This window comes from Trachypithecus francoisi, unplaced genomic scaffold, assembly GCF_009764315.1.
Source record: "Trachypithecus francoisi isolate TF-2019V2 unplaced genomic scaffold, Tfra_2.0 Lachesis_group5, whole genome shotgun sequence".
In the NCBI taxonomy this organism is placed as follows: domain Eukaryota; kingdom Metazoa; phylum Chordata; class Mammalia; order Primates; family Cercopithecidae; genus Trachypithecus; species Trachypithecus francoisi.
This window is the reverse complement of record NW_022681470.1, coordinates 59577968-59591596: the sequence shown is the minus strand read 5'-3', so window position 1 is coordinate 59591596 and position 13629 is coordinate 59577968. Positions and strand designations below refer to the sequence as shown.

General features: G+C 39.7%; 1 protein-coding gene across 3 annotated transcripts in view; it reads left to right on the top strand.

The window, feature by feature from the left end:
• Positions 1-13629, top strand: part of KDM5B (lysine demethylase 5B) — an 87124-nt gene that overhangs the window by 44584 nt on the left and 28911 nt on the right. For all 3 annotated transcript variants that reach the window (XM_033200212.1, XM_033200214.1, XM_033200213.1), the window contains exons 5-11: positions 1951-2085; positions 4213-4309; positions 5545-5654; positions 7718-7876; positions 9774-9893; positions 12059-12217; positions 13126-13307. In XM_033200212.1, the coding sequence (XP_033056103.1) occupies positions 1951-2085; positions 4213-4309; positions 5545-5654; positions 7718-7876; positions 9774-9893; positions 12059-12217; positions 13126-13307 (962 nt within the window). The remainder of the gene's footprint in view (positions 1-1950; positions 2086-4212; positions 4310-5544; positions 5655-7717; positions 7877-9773; positions 9894-12058; positions 12218-13125; positions 13308-13629) is intronic.

The window sequence follows — 13629 nt, the reverse complement described above, 5'->3', positions numbered from 1 at the left end:
AGTTTTTTGTATTTTTTAGTAGAGACAGGGTTTCACCGTGTTAGCCAGGATGGTCTCGATCTCCTGACCTCGTGATCCACCCGTCTCGGCCTCCCAAAGTGCTGGGATTACAGGCTTGAGCCACCGCGCCCGGCCAATTTGTATTTTCCTAATCACTCATACTTTTGTGTCTCCAATAGAAAGTACATTGGATACATAAAGGGGATTAATTTAGATGATGAACAGGTTTTATTCCCCTCTGCATGCTTTCATTAAACATACTCTAAATGCTCAACTGAGGACTTGTTACAAAATAGAAGGCAATGTTCTATACTACTTTTTGTAAAAAACAAAATATTTGTTTCTCTCAATTGTTATTGGTGTTTAGTTTGTTTCATAATTTTTTCTTTTTCTTTTTTTTTTTTGAGACGGAGTCTTGCTCTGTCACCCAGGCTGGAGTGCAGTGGCACGATCTCGGCTCACTGCAATGTCTGCCTCCTAGGTCCAAGCGATTCTCCTGCCTCAGCCTCCTGAGTAGCTGGGATTACAGGCATATGTCACCACGTCGGCTAATTTTTGTATTTTTAGTAAGGATGGGGTTTCACTATGTTGGCCAAGCTGGTCTTGAACTCCTGACCTCAAGTGATCTACCTGCCTCGGCCTCCCAAAGTGCTGGGATTACAGGTGTGAGCCCTATACCTAGCCGTAAGTCTTAAATAAGGTACCTTATTTAAGGCACCACCGCATCTGACCAACTTTTTTCAGAATGTAAATGCTTAACTATTAGGAATATAATAGTTAACTTTTCTGGATCAAATCAATGTATAGGTTTAAGTAGAATGAGCAGAATATTTAATATTTATAGGGCGCTATTACCAGTGCTAGATTTACTACTTGTTAACAAGTAATGAGTCAGTATTTGTAAATAGTATATCATATTTCTTAACTATTAGAAATAAAATTTATCATTTTGTCGCTTTGTACTTTCTTTTGTTCTTCCGCCCGTCTCTGTATTTCTGCAAATGTGAGGAGGAAAGGGGCCAATCTCATTAGTGAGATTCTATGGTAGTAACTGTGCCCATAGTGTCAGTGCTTCAGGAAGGTTGTTATTTCCATGTATCTCATTCCAAATATAGCTGCTATAACACACCCCAGAGGGTTACTTTTAGAACTTTTACAAAGGTTTTTCATGAGGTTTGTGGGTCCTCTTATGAAAGAGTAGTACTTACTTGAAATTCATATTAGCTTCAGTGGCAACATTTTGTTGTGTTAATAGCTTAGAATAAAACTAAAAAGAAAAACCAAAGCAAGAAGAGAGATGCATTTTTGGTCAGAACCAAAGTTGCTGTGGGCTACCAGTTGATCTTTGCCTTGCGAGTTAGACTTTGTAGGGCTATACTGTGGTAAATGGAAACCCTAGTGAGGAAGACTACTTTAGTTAAATGACCTGTTTTCTCAATTCAGGTGATATCTTTGGATGATAACTTTGCTAGTTATATCTGAAACTATACAGTTGTAAAATCTAGAAAACATATTGGGTTCCCTATTTTTTTAATTCCAAACACTTTTAAAAAATGAGATATTTTTAATATGGAAAATTGTTTTGGGAGCATATAAGGGGCCATTCTAACAATAGGGACCTTCCATTAACTGACAGTTGCAGGCACAAATAATTCCAAGTAGTTTATTGAGAATGCCTTGAGACTGTTATGGTCTGTTGTAACCTGATGATGTCAGCAATGAAAAATCAAAGCAACACCCCCTGTTAAAAATTTTTAAAATGTTTTAAACCTTTATAGATATATGTATGTGGTTGGTAACTGCAGACTTGTCTTTATTTTTATTTAGATTTTTAAAAATTATAGGCCTGTTGTCTACATAAATAGTTGTAAAATGTACCTTACAAAAATCCACTGAAACTCTGTAAGATTAAAAAGGGAAGGAATTTATCAGTACAGTTGTTATTTCTAGTGTTTGCAGAAGCCAAACCTGACCACAGACACTAAGGACAAGGAGTACAAACCCCATGATATTCCCCAGAGGCAGTCTGTGCAGCCTTCGGAAACGTGCCCCCCAGCCCGACGAGCAAAACGCATGAGAGCAGAGGTAAGAGCCTCATGAGGTTAATTTAGAAGGAATTCTCAAGCCCTGATACCAGTGGCTGTCTGACACTGGATTTCTCTCATGTGTATGCTCTTTGTAGTTTTGAACCTTGTTAATCTCACAAAGGGATGCTGTTTGTATTCCAACTTTTACACTTGGGTGAATTGTACCATCAAAGGGGTAAGGAATCGAAGAAGTCTTTCTGAGTTTATGCTGCCTGTACAGACTGCTGCTTGTTACCAATCAAGGCCTTAGGAAGAATTGGTATTCTGTGTTCCTACTTGGATTGCCCATTACCCTCACAAAGTTGGGCAATGTTTTAGCCAGGATGGTCTTGATCTCCTGACCTCGTGATCCGCCCGTCTCGGCCTCCCAAAGTGCTGGGATTACAGGCTTGAGCCACCGCGCCAGGCCAAAGCTGGGCAATGTTTAATGGGGATTAAGGCTAGAAAACATGAAGGTTAGGAGGTTTTTTAAACAGAGTGGTTAGAAGACAGTTAAAGCCATTTTTCTCAGACTTCTTTTTGTTTTTTAGAGACAGAATCTTGCTCTGTTGCCCAGGCTGGAGTGCAGTGGCGCGATCTTGGCTCACTGCATGCAACCTCCGCCTCCCAGATTCCAGCAATTCTCCTGCCTCAGCCTCCCCAGTAGCTGGGACTACAGGCGTGTGCCACCATGCCCAGCTAATTTGTTTTGTATTTTTAGTAGAGACAGGTTTCACTGTGTTAGCCAGGATGGTCTCAATCTCTTGATCTCATGATCCACCCATTGTGGCCTCCCGAAGTGCTGGGATTACAGGCGTGAGCCACCGCGCCTGGCCTCTTCTTCTTTTTAGAGATGGTCTCACTCTGTTACCTAGACTGGAATACAGTGGCGTGATCATAGCTTACTGCAACTTTGAACTCCCAGGCTCAGGTGATAACTGTCACCTCAGCCTCCCGAGTAGCTGGAACTACAGATGCATGCCACGCATGCCTAACTAATTAAAAAAATTTTTTTTTGGCCGGGCGCGGTGGCTCAAGCCTGTAATCCCAGCACTTTGGGAGGCCGAGATGGGCGGATCACGAGGTCAGGAGATCGAGACCATCCTGGCTAACACAGTGAAACCCCGTCTCTACTAAAAATACAAAAACTAGCCGGCGAGGTGGCGGGCGCCTGTAGTCCCAGCTACTCGGGAGGCTGAGGCAGGAGAATGGCGTAAACCCGGGAGGCGGAGCTTGCAGTGAGCTGAGATCCGGCCACTGCACTCCAGTCCGGGCGACAGAGCGAGACTCCGCCTCAAAAAAAAAAAAAAAAAAAAAAAATTTTTTTTTTTTTTTTTTGGTGAGATGGAGTCTCGCTCTGTCGCCCAGGTTGGAGTGCAGTGGCGCGATCTCGGCTCAGTGCAAGCTCCGCCTCCCGGGTTTACGCCATTCTCCTGCCTCAGCCTCCCGATTGTGCAACACCTGGCTAATTTTTGTATTTCTAGTTAGAGATGGGGTTTTGCTGTGATGGCCAGGCTGATCTCAAACTCCTGGCCTCTAGTGATCCACTCACCTCGGCCTCCCCAAATACTGGGATTACAGGTGTGAGCCACCTCACTCAGCCACGATTTGTTCTTGATCCTTTGACTTTCCCTATTTTTTTTTTTTGAAATGGAGTCTTGCTCTGTCACCCAGGCTGAAGTACAATGGCATGATCTCAGCTCACTGCAGCCTCTGTCTCCTGGGTTCAAGCAATTCTCCTGCCTCAGCCTCCCAAGTAGCTGGGACTACAGGTGCATGCCACCATGCCCGGCCAATTTTTGTAATTTTAGTAGAGACAGGGTTTCACTGTTAGCCACTGTCAAGCCAGGTTTCACTTGAATTCCTAAACTCAAGTGATCCGCCTGCCTTGGCCTCCCAAAGTGCTGCGATTACAGGTGTGAGCCACTGTGCCTGGCCAACTTTTCCCTATTTTAAAATTTCTCATCCATGCTTTAATAGTAGTTTCAAAGGTGAGCTTTCTTCCTTAGGAAGAGAGAGAAGTATGTTTTGAATGCCCTGTTAATAGAGGCAATTGGTAGGATATAGTCATCTTGAGATTCCAGTTGGATTTTTAAAGATTATATCTTCTTAAAGGAAATATTCATATATGTGACAATTTTTTTAGGCCATGAATATTAAAATAGAACCCGAGGAGACAACAGAAGCCAGAACTCATAATCTGAGACGTCGAATGGGTTGTCCAACTCCAAAATGTGAAAATGGTAAGAAAATTTATCAGTGAATAGGAAAGAAAAAGTAAATAAAGTAAAAATAACTATTCATAAGTAAACATTATAAGCTGAAAAAGTCAATGGAAAAAATTAAAAAGTAAACATTAGAGCAGCTATTACACTGGGTTGGGCTTTGAGAAATAAAATCTTAATATATCAACAATGTCCTTGTTCTCATAATTAACTGACTAGTGGGAGAGAGAAACAGAAACTATATGTATGCATATTAGGAGTGTGGATGAGTTTCTCAGCTGTAGTGAGGTGCTACTTTGAAATTTGATTCAATGCAGTTACTTGAAGTAATTTGTGAAAAACATAGGTGCCTTTGACCGAATGTCTAATAGATTTATTTCAGGCAAGGCAAACAGACATGTTCCTAAATCTGAATTGTAGTTAATTGCTTGCCTGGCTGTCACTTGATGTAAGTCACTGAGAGGTGGATTTGAGATTCTCTTAAGAGAAATCTTATATAGGAGGCACATACAAATTAAGAAGTTAATAAAAATTTGCTCCACCTAGGGATTAGTGAGCTAGTGGAAAGGCAGCACAATATAGTGGAAAGTACAATATAAAGTAATACAGTAATCTTGGCACAACCGCTAACTAGTTATGTAACCTTAGAGATGTTTCTTGACTTACTTTAACATCAGTTTTCTTACCTTTGAAATGGGTTTGTTGTGAAGGATTAAATACTTATGGGAAGCATTGAGCACAATGCCTACCATATGATAGTTCAGTAATTGATAGCCAGTGTTTTTGCCAAACTTCTTAGTCTTCAGAAGCAGGAATTTGGAGACCAGGAGGATGACCAGGAAGTCATCTTAGATCATGGAGAGATAATGTGCTATATGGAGGAGGTATAGTTGGTGAACTGTCGGTCTCTTATAGTCATGGCCAAGAGGAATTTGATTTCATCAGTATATGATATGTCTTGGTCTTAAGAAAACTTTAGTTCCTATTTTGAAAGCATACAAACCCGAGAGACATCTTCAGAAGTAACCTACATCCTGAAATTTAAATGGCACAAGAGTTTGCATTTTATCATAAAGTAATCAGCATTTGAGCCCTAGAATAAAGTATACTGGGTGCTATTGCTACTAAAATGAAAACACACATGAAATCGTGTTTGTGTACGGTATGTACTTTGGGAGGGAGATGATGAGTTGAGGGAGGAAGTGGAAAAAAGCATTGTACAGAAAGAGCTAATTTTGGATTGCCTCCTACAGAGAAAGAAATGAAGAGTAGCTTCAAGCAAGAACCTATTGAGAGGAAAGATTATATTGTAGAAAATGAGAAGGAAAAGCCCAAGAGTCGATCTAAAAAGGCCACCAATGCTGTGAGTGACGTCTCCCTTTCTCCTTGTTCTTTCCTCTTTTCCTTCTTCCCTTCCTTTCTTTAATCCCCTTTACCCCCAAGTTTAAACTTAAATTTGTGCTTTAAATAAGATTGTTTAACAGTGTCTGAAAATAAAAATATCTTTTGAAGTCAGTTTTGTAGTATTAGTTAATAAAAAGATGGTAGTAACATCTGGAGGGGGCATTGACTGCCATTTTCTAGAATACATTCAGTTTTAGCACTGATATAATAATGAACTGTAGTCTAGCTCATTATACGTAGAATTGCTTATAATTCACTAGCTCCCTTCTACATGAGCTAAAGGCTAGCTCAAAAATCCAAGTTAGTGTTTTCCAACTTTCCAGCTAGCAAAGGGAAGGAAGGAAATGGAAAAAAGGAACAAAAAAGAGAAAGGAAGAAGGAAGAGCAAGGAAGGAGTGAAAAGGAAGTAGAGAAGGAAGGAAGAGAAAGAAAAGGAACAAAGGAAAGCAGTTGGGAGTAGGGAGGAGGGCGTGGCAGAGTTAGAGGGCTGGGTGGTGTTTATTCTGTGGAAAACTTTTATTAAAAGTAAAGCCTAATGGCATTAGAAAGGATCTGGTTCTTCTCTACCCCCTTCTGAGACCCTGAAACAGTGCTTTTTTTCATGGAACTAGAAATTATTCTAATTGAATGTTCTCTCCATAAATATCACCTTCTGCCTCACCCCCTCTCCCCAATACAATCAGAAAACTGACAGGGCTAGATTTTTATTTGCTACAGTAAATATACTGAAACAGTTAGACTCCCCGTTTAGTTGAATTCTCAGCTTTCTAGTATTGAGTAATAGTTTGCTATGGCTGCCATAAGGATGTGCCACAGACTGAGTGGCTTAAACAACAGAAATTTATTTTTTCACAGTTGTATAGGCTGGGAAATTTGAAATCAAGTTGTTGGCGGGGTTGATTTCTTCTGAGCCCTCTTTCCTTGGCTGTAGATGGCTTTCACATGGTCTTTCCTCTGTACATATCTTTGTCCTTATAAGGACACCAGTCATATTGGATGATTACCTCTGTAAGGACTCATTTCCAAATATAGTCACATTCTGAGGTACCAAGGGTTAGGACTTCAACATATGAGTTTTTGGGGGAATACAGTGTACCTGATAAAAAGTAATAACTATGCTTTATCACTGGGCATTAGGGGAACTTCTTAACCATGACCCCTTAATTAGAATTAAAAGTGGTAGTTTATTTTTATTTTTTTAGAGACGACTGGAGTACAGTGACACAATCATAGCTACTGCTACCTTGAACTCCTGGGCTCAGGGGATCCTCTTGCCCCAGCCTCTTAAGTAGCTGGGACCACAGGTGTGCACCACCATGCCCAGCTAATTTTTCTTTTTAAGATTTCTTGTAGACAGTGTCTTGCCGTATTGCCTAGGCTGGTCTCAAACTCCTGGCTTCAAGCAGTCCCACCAGGGCCCCAAAAAGTGTTGGGATTACAGGCTTAAGCTACTGTGCCAGGAACTTTAAAACAGTTTTGTTTTAAATATGGAAAAATTATATTTTCCTTCACAAATTATACTTTTGGTTAGGTTGGTAATGTATTACTTGGTATCTTTTTTTTCTCTTTTTTTTCTGAGGCAGGGTCTCTGTCACCCAGGCTAGAGTGCAACGGTGCGATAAGGGCTCACTCCAACCTTCACCTACAAGGCTCAAGCAGTCCTCCTGCCTCAACTCCCCAAGTAGTTGGGACTACAGGCATGTGCCACCACACTTGGCCTGTAACCTTAGCATCTTGTTGTTTTGGAACCTACTAAAAACTTTACATAACAAACTTTAAGCATATGACAATTGAGAAACCTAGGAGATTCCACCTTATATTTGGGTATGCATGAGGTATTGTGAAATACCCTTCGTAGAAAGTGAAGCATTTTTATTTAAAATATCCTTTATAGAGGTTGAAGCATTTGTAGCAGGATGTAGAGACTAGATTATGCCTCAGATCCATTTCATTTCTAGAATTTTAGAAAATCAAATAATAGAATCATGTTCCTTTGTTCTGTACCCATTTTTATTGCTACAGGTGGATCTATATGTCTGTCTCTTATGTGGCAGTGGCAATGATGAAGACCGGCTACTGTTGTGTGATGGCTGTGATGACAGTTACCATACCTTTTGCTTGATCCCACCGCTCCATGATGTTCCCAAGGGAGACTGGAGGTGTCCTAAGTGTTTGGCTCAGGTAATAATTAATGGTAGAGGTAACACTAGAAAAATTTTTAGGGCATTTTTCTTTACCTTTGAGTTTTATTTATTTTTTTATTTTATTTTTAGACAAGGACTAACTTTGTTGCCCCGGTTGGAGTGCAGTGGCACAAACATGGCTCACTGCAGTCTCAACCTCCCTGGCTCAAGCAGTTCTCCCACCTCAGCCCCCCAAGTAGCTGGAACTACAGGCCCATGCAATGATACCTGGCTGATTTTTGTATTTTTTGTACAGAGGGGTTTCACCATGATGCCCAGGGTTGGTCTCAAACTCCTGAGCTCAAATAATCCTCCTACCTTGGCCTTCCAAATTGCTGGGATTACAGGTCTGAGCCACCTCACTTGGCCTGCCTTTGAGTTTTAGATTTGGCAGTCGACAGTAATGAGGTCTATGAAGAAAACTGGGATGGACCTGAATAGGAAAGAGGTCTTAGAAGTGAGTTCCACAATGTATGTGGGTAGTTAAGAGGCAGAAAATAATTTGTAATAACTATCTTTTTTTTTATTCTTATAAAAAGCATTACATGCTCTTTGCAAGAATTATTAAAACACTAAACAACTTAAAAAGTAGAGCTATGCTTTCACAGTGCATACATAACCACTGTTAATGTCTTGGTGTATATTCATCCAGCCTTTTTTCTATTTTAAACAAATGGAGCTACATTATATAAGTAATTTTAGTAATCTGCTTTTTTCATTTATAGAGACATTTTCATATAGCACTGTGATTACTGATGTTTTTTAATAGTGCATGCTGTCATTGGTAAAATCTGAAAAGGATCTACGATTATCTTTTTGAGTTTTTTTTTTTTGAGACAGGATCTCACTCTGTCACCCAGGTTGGAGTACAGTGGAGTGCAGTGGTGTGATCTCAGCTCACTGCAACCTCCGCATCCCCAGCTCAAGTGATCCTCCCATCTCAGCCTCCCAAGTAGCTGGAACTATAGGCTTGCACCACCATGCCCAGCTAATTTTTGTATTTTTTAGTAGAGACAGGGTTTTGCCACGTTGTCCATGCTGGTATCAAACTCCTGAGCTCAGGTGATCCGCCTGCCTGGGCCTCCCAAAGGACTGAATTACAGGTGTGAGCCATCACGTCCAGCCATTAGGATTATTTTGTATTAATATTATGTAGCAGTCAGTCTATTACCCTTGTTAGGGTTGAATTATAATATAACAGTAAGGAGGTTTAAGTATGGCATGGATATAAAGGTTTGAGTGCTTTTCCATGTAGCTATGTTACAACATAAGGATGTCTCCATCAATGGGAGGTTATTAAGCATGGGACAGGGCAGGGGGTCATGGATGTTAGATAAATTATTTAATAACTTGTAATAGGGATGACCTTATCAATGGATCTGGAATATTTAAGTCTATTGGCTCACGAAGATCTAAGGCAGCTTATACTGCCCCTGTTAACTCCCAGTATTAGGTTATAATCAAATATTGCTGGCCTGAGAGCCATTCTGTTTCCATCAAGTGGTTTATCTCTATATTGATCTATTGTATGTTGATGTTATAATTTTAACTCCTAGGAGAACATTATTACTCTCATTTTCAGTATTGAAAACATTATTTGATTTTGAAGGAAGTCGAATCTTTAGCTTGCTTCTTGTAAGTATGTAAATTTATCCAAGTTGTGGTTGTTACAATTGACATTTTATTTGCTCATTAGCAAATAAATAAAATGTATTTCATTTGCTTATTAAAATAACCACCTTTTCCAGGCAGGTTTATTTTTATAATATAGACCTAGCATAGCAGTAAAATACACAAATTAAAGCCTTGTTTTTTATCTGCCAGCTTGATGATTGACCAAGTGTACTTGGTGTTTTCAGTGTCACCTAGAACATAATTTTCTTTTTTATTTTCAGGAATGTAGTAAGCCACAAGAAGCATTTGGCTTTGAACAAGCAGCCAGGGACTATACCCTCCGTACTTTTGGGGAAATGGCAGATGCATTCAAATCTGATTACTTCAACATGCCGGTCCATGTATGTACATATATACTGCTTCGATTTAGGATTTTAATAGCTTTTGGAGAAAAGTGTACCTGAAGATGGATTTTTAGTTAGGCCTCACTCTGTTAGGCATTATCACACAGAAAGCAGAATGAAACCTTTAATTTGTTTTGTGGTATTTAAAATTTCACAATACTTTAAAAAGCATTCTAATTTTTTATTTTAGGATTTCTCTAAAGGTATCTCTTCCACACTGATCATACAGCACCAGTAATAGAATACTAATAAAGAAAATCACCAGCAATCGTTTTGGTCCAACAAATATAAAGAATACTTAACAAAATGTATTAAACAACTGCTATGTGCCAAGGAGTGTCCTATGCATTGGGAACACATTTGTTGTATATTGTTATGTAATCATAGGTTAGTATTATAAATTTCAGGATGAGTCCATTTTTAATTCCCCTTTATGTACTTTGAAGCATAAGCATTTTCCATTCAGCATTTAATATTCCATCAAATGAGTACACCAAAATGTAATGCTTTAATTCTGGATATTTAAGCTATGATTTTTGTCACTACTAATAAAGCACTGCAGCAAACCCTTAATGCATGTAGTACTCTTTAATTGGATGATTTTCTTGGGATGATTATTGAGATCAGATGAGTCATTCTCCCTCATTCCATCCCAGTGGCTGTATCAATTTGTGGATCCCAGCAATGTATGAGTGAACTTGTTTTTCCCCAACACCTCTAACATCAGCTATTAGTTACTTAAAATGTTTGCTTATTTAATGGACTTAAATTTATACTCCTTTTGAATTTTCAGTTCTCTTGACTTCATGTGTTATAATATTTGCCAATATGTTTGCTTAACCAATCCTGATGACTTGCATTTAACCTCTTCTATTTGTGGTTAACTGTATATTTTGACGAAATATTAGATGAGGACATTGAGGGATAGACGTTTAAATGTTACCTGCCTCTGGATTTACACCAGATTAACAACATATTGACATTTAATCTGGTGACTCTTTATTCTAAGGGTATGCTGCTACAAATTGCTCCTTTTGTCATATCCTATATACTGGCAGTCCCCAACCACCCCTTCCCCACCTGGCCATGAACCAGTACCAGTCGGTGGCCTGTTAGGAACAGGGCCACACAGCAGGAGGTGATTGGTGGGCAAACATTGCCACCCGAGCTCTGGCTCCTGTTAGATCAGCAGCTGTATTAGATTCTCATAGGAGGGCAAACCCTATTGTGAACTGCCCATGCAAAGTATCTAGGTTGCATATTCCTTATGAGAATCTAATCCCCCCACCTCCCAGCCCTTGCGCCCTGCCCTTCCCTGTCCGTGGAAAAATTGCCTTCCATGAAACCCATCCCTGGTGCCAAAAACACAGGGACATTGGGGATCACTGCTATATACTGTCTTTTTTTTTTTTTGAGATGGAGTCTCGCTCTGTCGCCCAGGCTGGAGTGCAGTGGCACAATCTCGGCTCACTGCAAGCTCCGCCTCCTGGGTTCACGCCATTCTCCTGCCTCAGCCTCCTGAGTAGCTGGGACTACAGGCGCCCGTCACCATGCCCGGCTAATTTTTTGTGTTTTTAGTAGAGATGGGGTTTCACCATGTTAGCCAGGATGGTCTCGATCTTCTGACCTCGTGATCCGTCCGCCTTGGCCTCCTAAAGTGCTGGGATTATAGGCGTGAGTCACTGCGCCTTGCCTATACAGTTTTTTTTTTTGTGTTGGTTGCCTACATTGCTCTCAGACAGGTCCAGTGAAAAGAATGAAAGGATGGACTCAGGTAATGTATTTGAAAGCATCTCAAAGTATAAAAGCATCATTGAAACAACAAACCATTATTACTGTGCTATTATCAACTGTACAGTACTATACGTTATTCAAACACAACTAACCATTATTACTATACAGTTTTTGAAACACAGAAATATCTCCAAGTCATAAATAATTGCTTTCCTTGGCTCCCTTTTACAGTTGTGGCATGGCTGGTGATAGAGGAACATGAATTCCTTTTAGACAGTAGAGGTTTTCTGAATTTCCTAAGATCAATTATAGAACATTCTAGACACAATTTTTCCGTAGGGTGCTGTTCTTTGATTCCCATCACTAAGCTTAATTGGTCACAGACAGTTTGTGAGGGAACTCATTTTTTCTATTCCTTGTATTTCCAGATGGTCCCCACAGAGCTTGTTGAGAAAGAATTTTGGAGACTGGTAAGCACTATTGAAGAGGATGTCACAGTGGAATATGGAGCTGACATTGCCTCAAAGGAATTTGGCAGTGGCTTTCCTGTCCGAGATGGGAAAATCAAACTCTCACCCGAGGAAGAGGTAGGCATATAAATGGCTCTGGAATTGAGGCATTGAAAGTCTGTTTGATTGGCTTGAAGTAACTTATGATTACTTTTAGCAAATCCTTAATTACCAGATTTTTAATGATTTCAAGAAAAGTAGAAAGATCCTACAGAAGAATTCTAGTCCTAACTATGTCACTATATTGTGGTCGTAGGGGAAAATTACTTACCACCCTTTGCCTTCAGATTTTATAACCTTGGTTTCTCCTTCTGAAGAAAACCTGAAGGACTGAGACCGGTTCTATTTATTTTTGAACTTTAATGTTTTTGAGTATTTTTTTCCATACTAGTGAACTATTCTTAGGAAGAGTTCTATTTCTATCTTGGTAGGAAAGTGTGATTTTTTTTTTGGTAGTTTTCTTTGAAAATATTACATATGATCAGAAAAGTACATAGTTATATGTATACAGCCTGATGAATTTCCACAAACTGAACACACCCATGTAACCAGCACTAACTACAACAAGAAATAGGATATTCCTAGCACCACAGAAGTTATCTTTTTGCCTGCTCTCCTTCAGTACTTTTCCTCTTTCAGGACAAGCGCTATGCCCTCAGGATAATCACTATCCTGACTTCTAACACTATCGATTAGTTTGCCTGATTTTGAACTTCGTTAAAGTGAACTCATGGTTTATGTTCCTCTATATATATTTAAAAAGAGACAGAAAAGTATATACTGTATAAGTCCATTTACACAAAACTCAAAACTGGGCAAAACAAATCTCTGAGCATCCTAGAAGGTCAGCATGGTGGCCCCTCCTCGTCCACATTTATTTTTTTATTTTGTAGGAGAATATTTTTAGCTGGCCTTTTGAAACAGAGTTCTAAAATGTTAGCATTATATAGCTAAACCTTTATCCTCTTTTGTCTTCTTATTTTTAGGAGTATCTTGATAGTGGCTGGAATTTGAACAACATGCCAGTGATGGAGCAGTCTGTCCTTGCACATATTACTGCTGATATATGTGGCATGAAACTTCCTTGGTTGTATGTGGGAATGTGCTTTTCTTCATTCTGCTGGCATATTGAAGACCACTGGAGCTATTCAATTAACTACTTGCACTGGTGAGAAGTTCCAAAAAGAACCCATGAATAGTATGCAAGCTGGATAGGAAAACTTTCCTTTTCAGTGCAGATGTGTCTTAACTGTGTCTGAAGAGTAATGAACTACTTTTTTTCCCAAAGGTTTTTCACTTCTATTAGAACAGGCATCCTGACAAGTTAAGACAGTGGTTCTCTAGACTTTTTTTTTTTTTTTTTAGATGGAGTTTTGCTCTTGTTGCCCAGGCTGGAGTGCAATGGCGCGATCTCGGCTCACTGCAACCTCCACCTCCCAGGTTCAAGCAATTCTCCTGCCTCAGCTTCCCAAGTTGATGGGATTACAGGC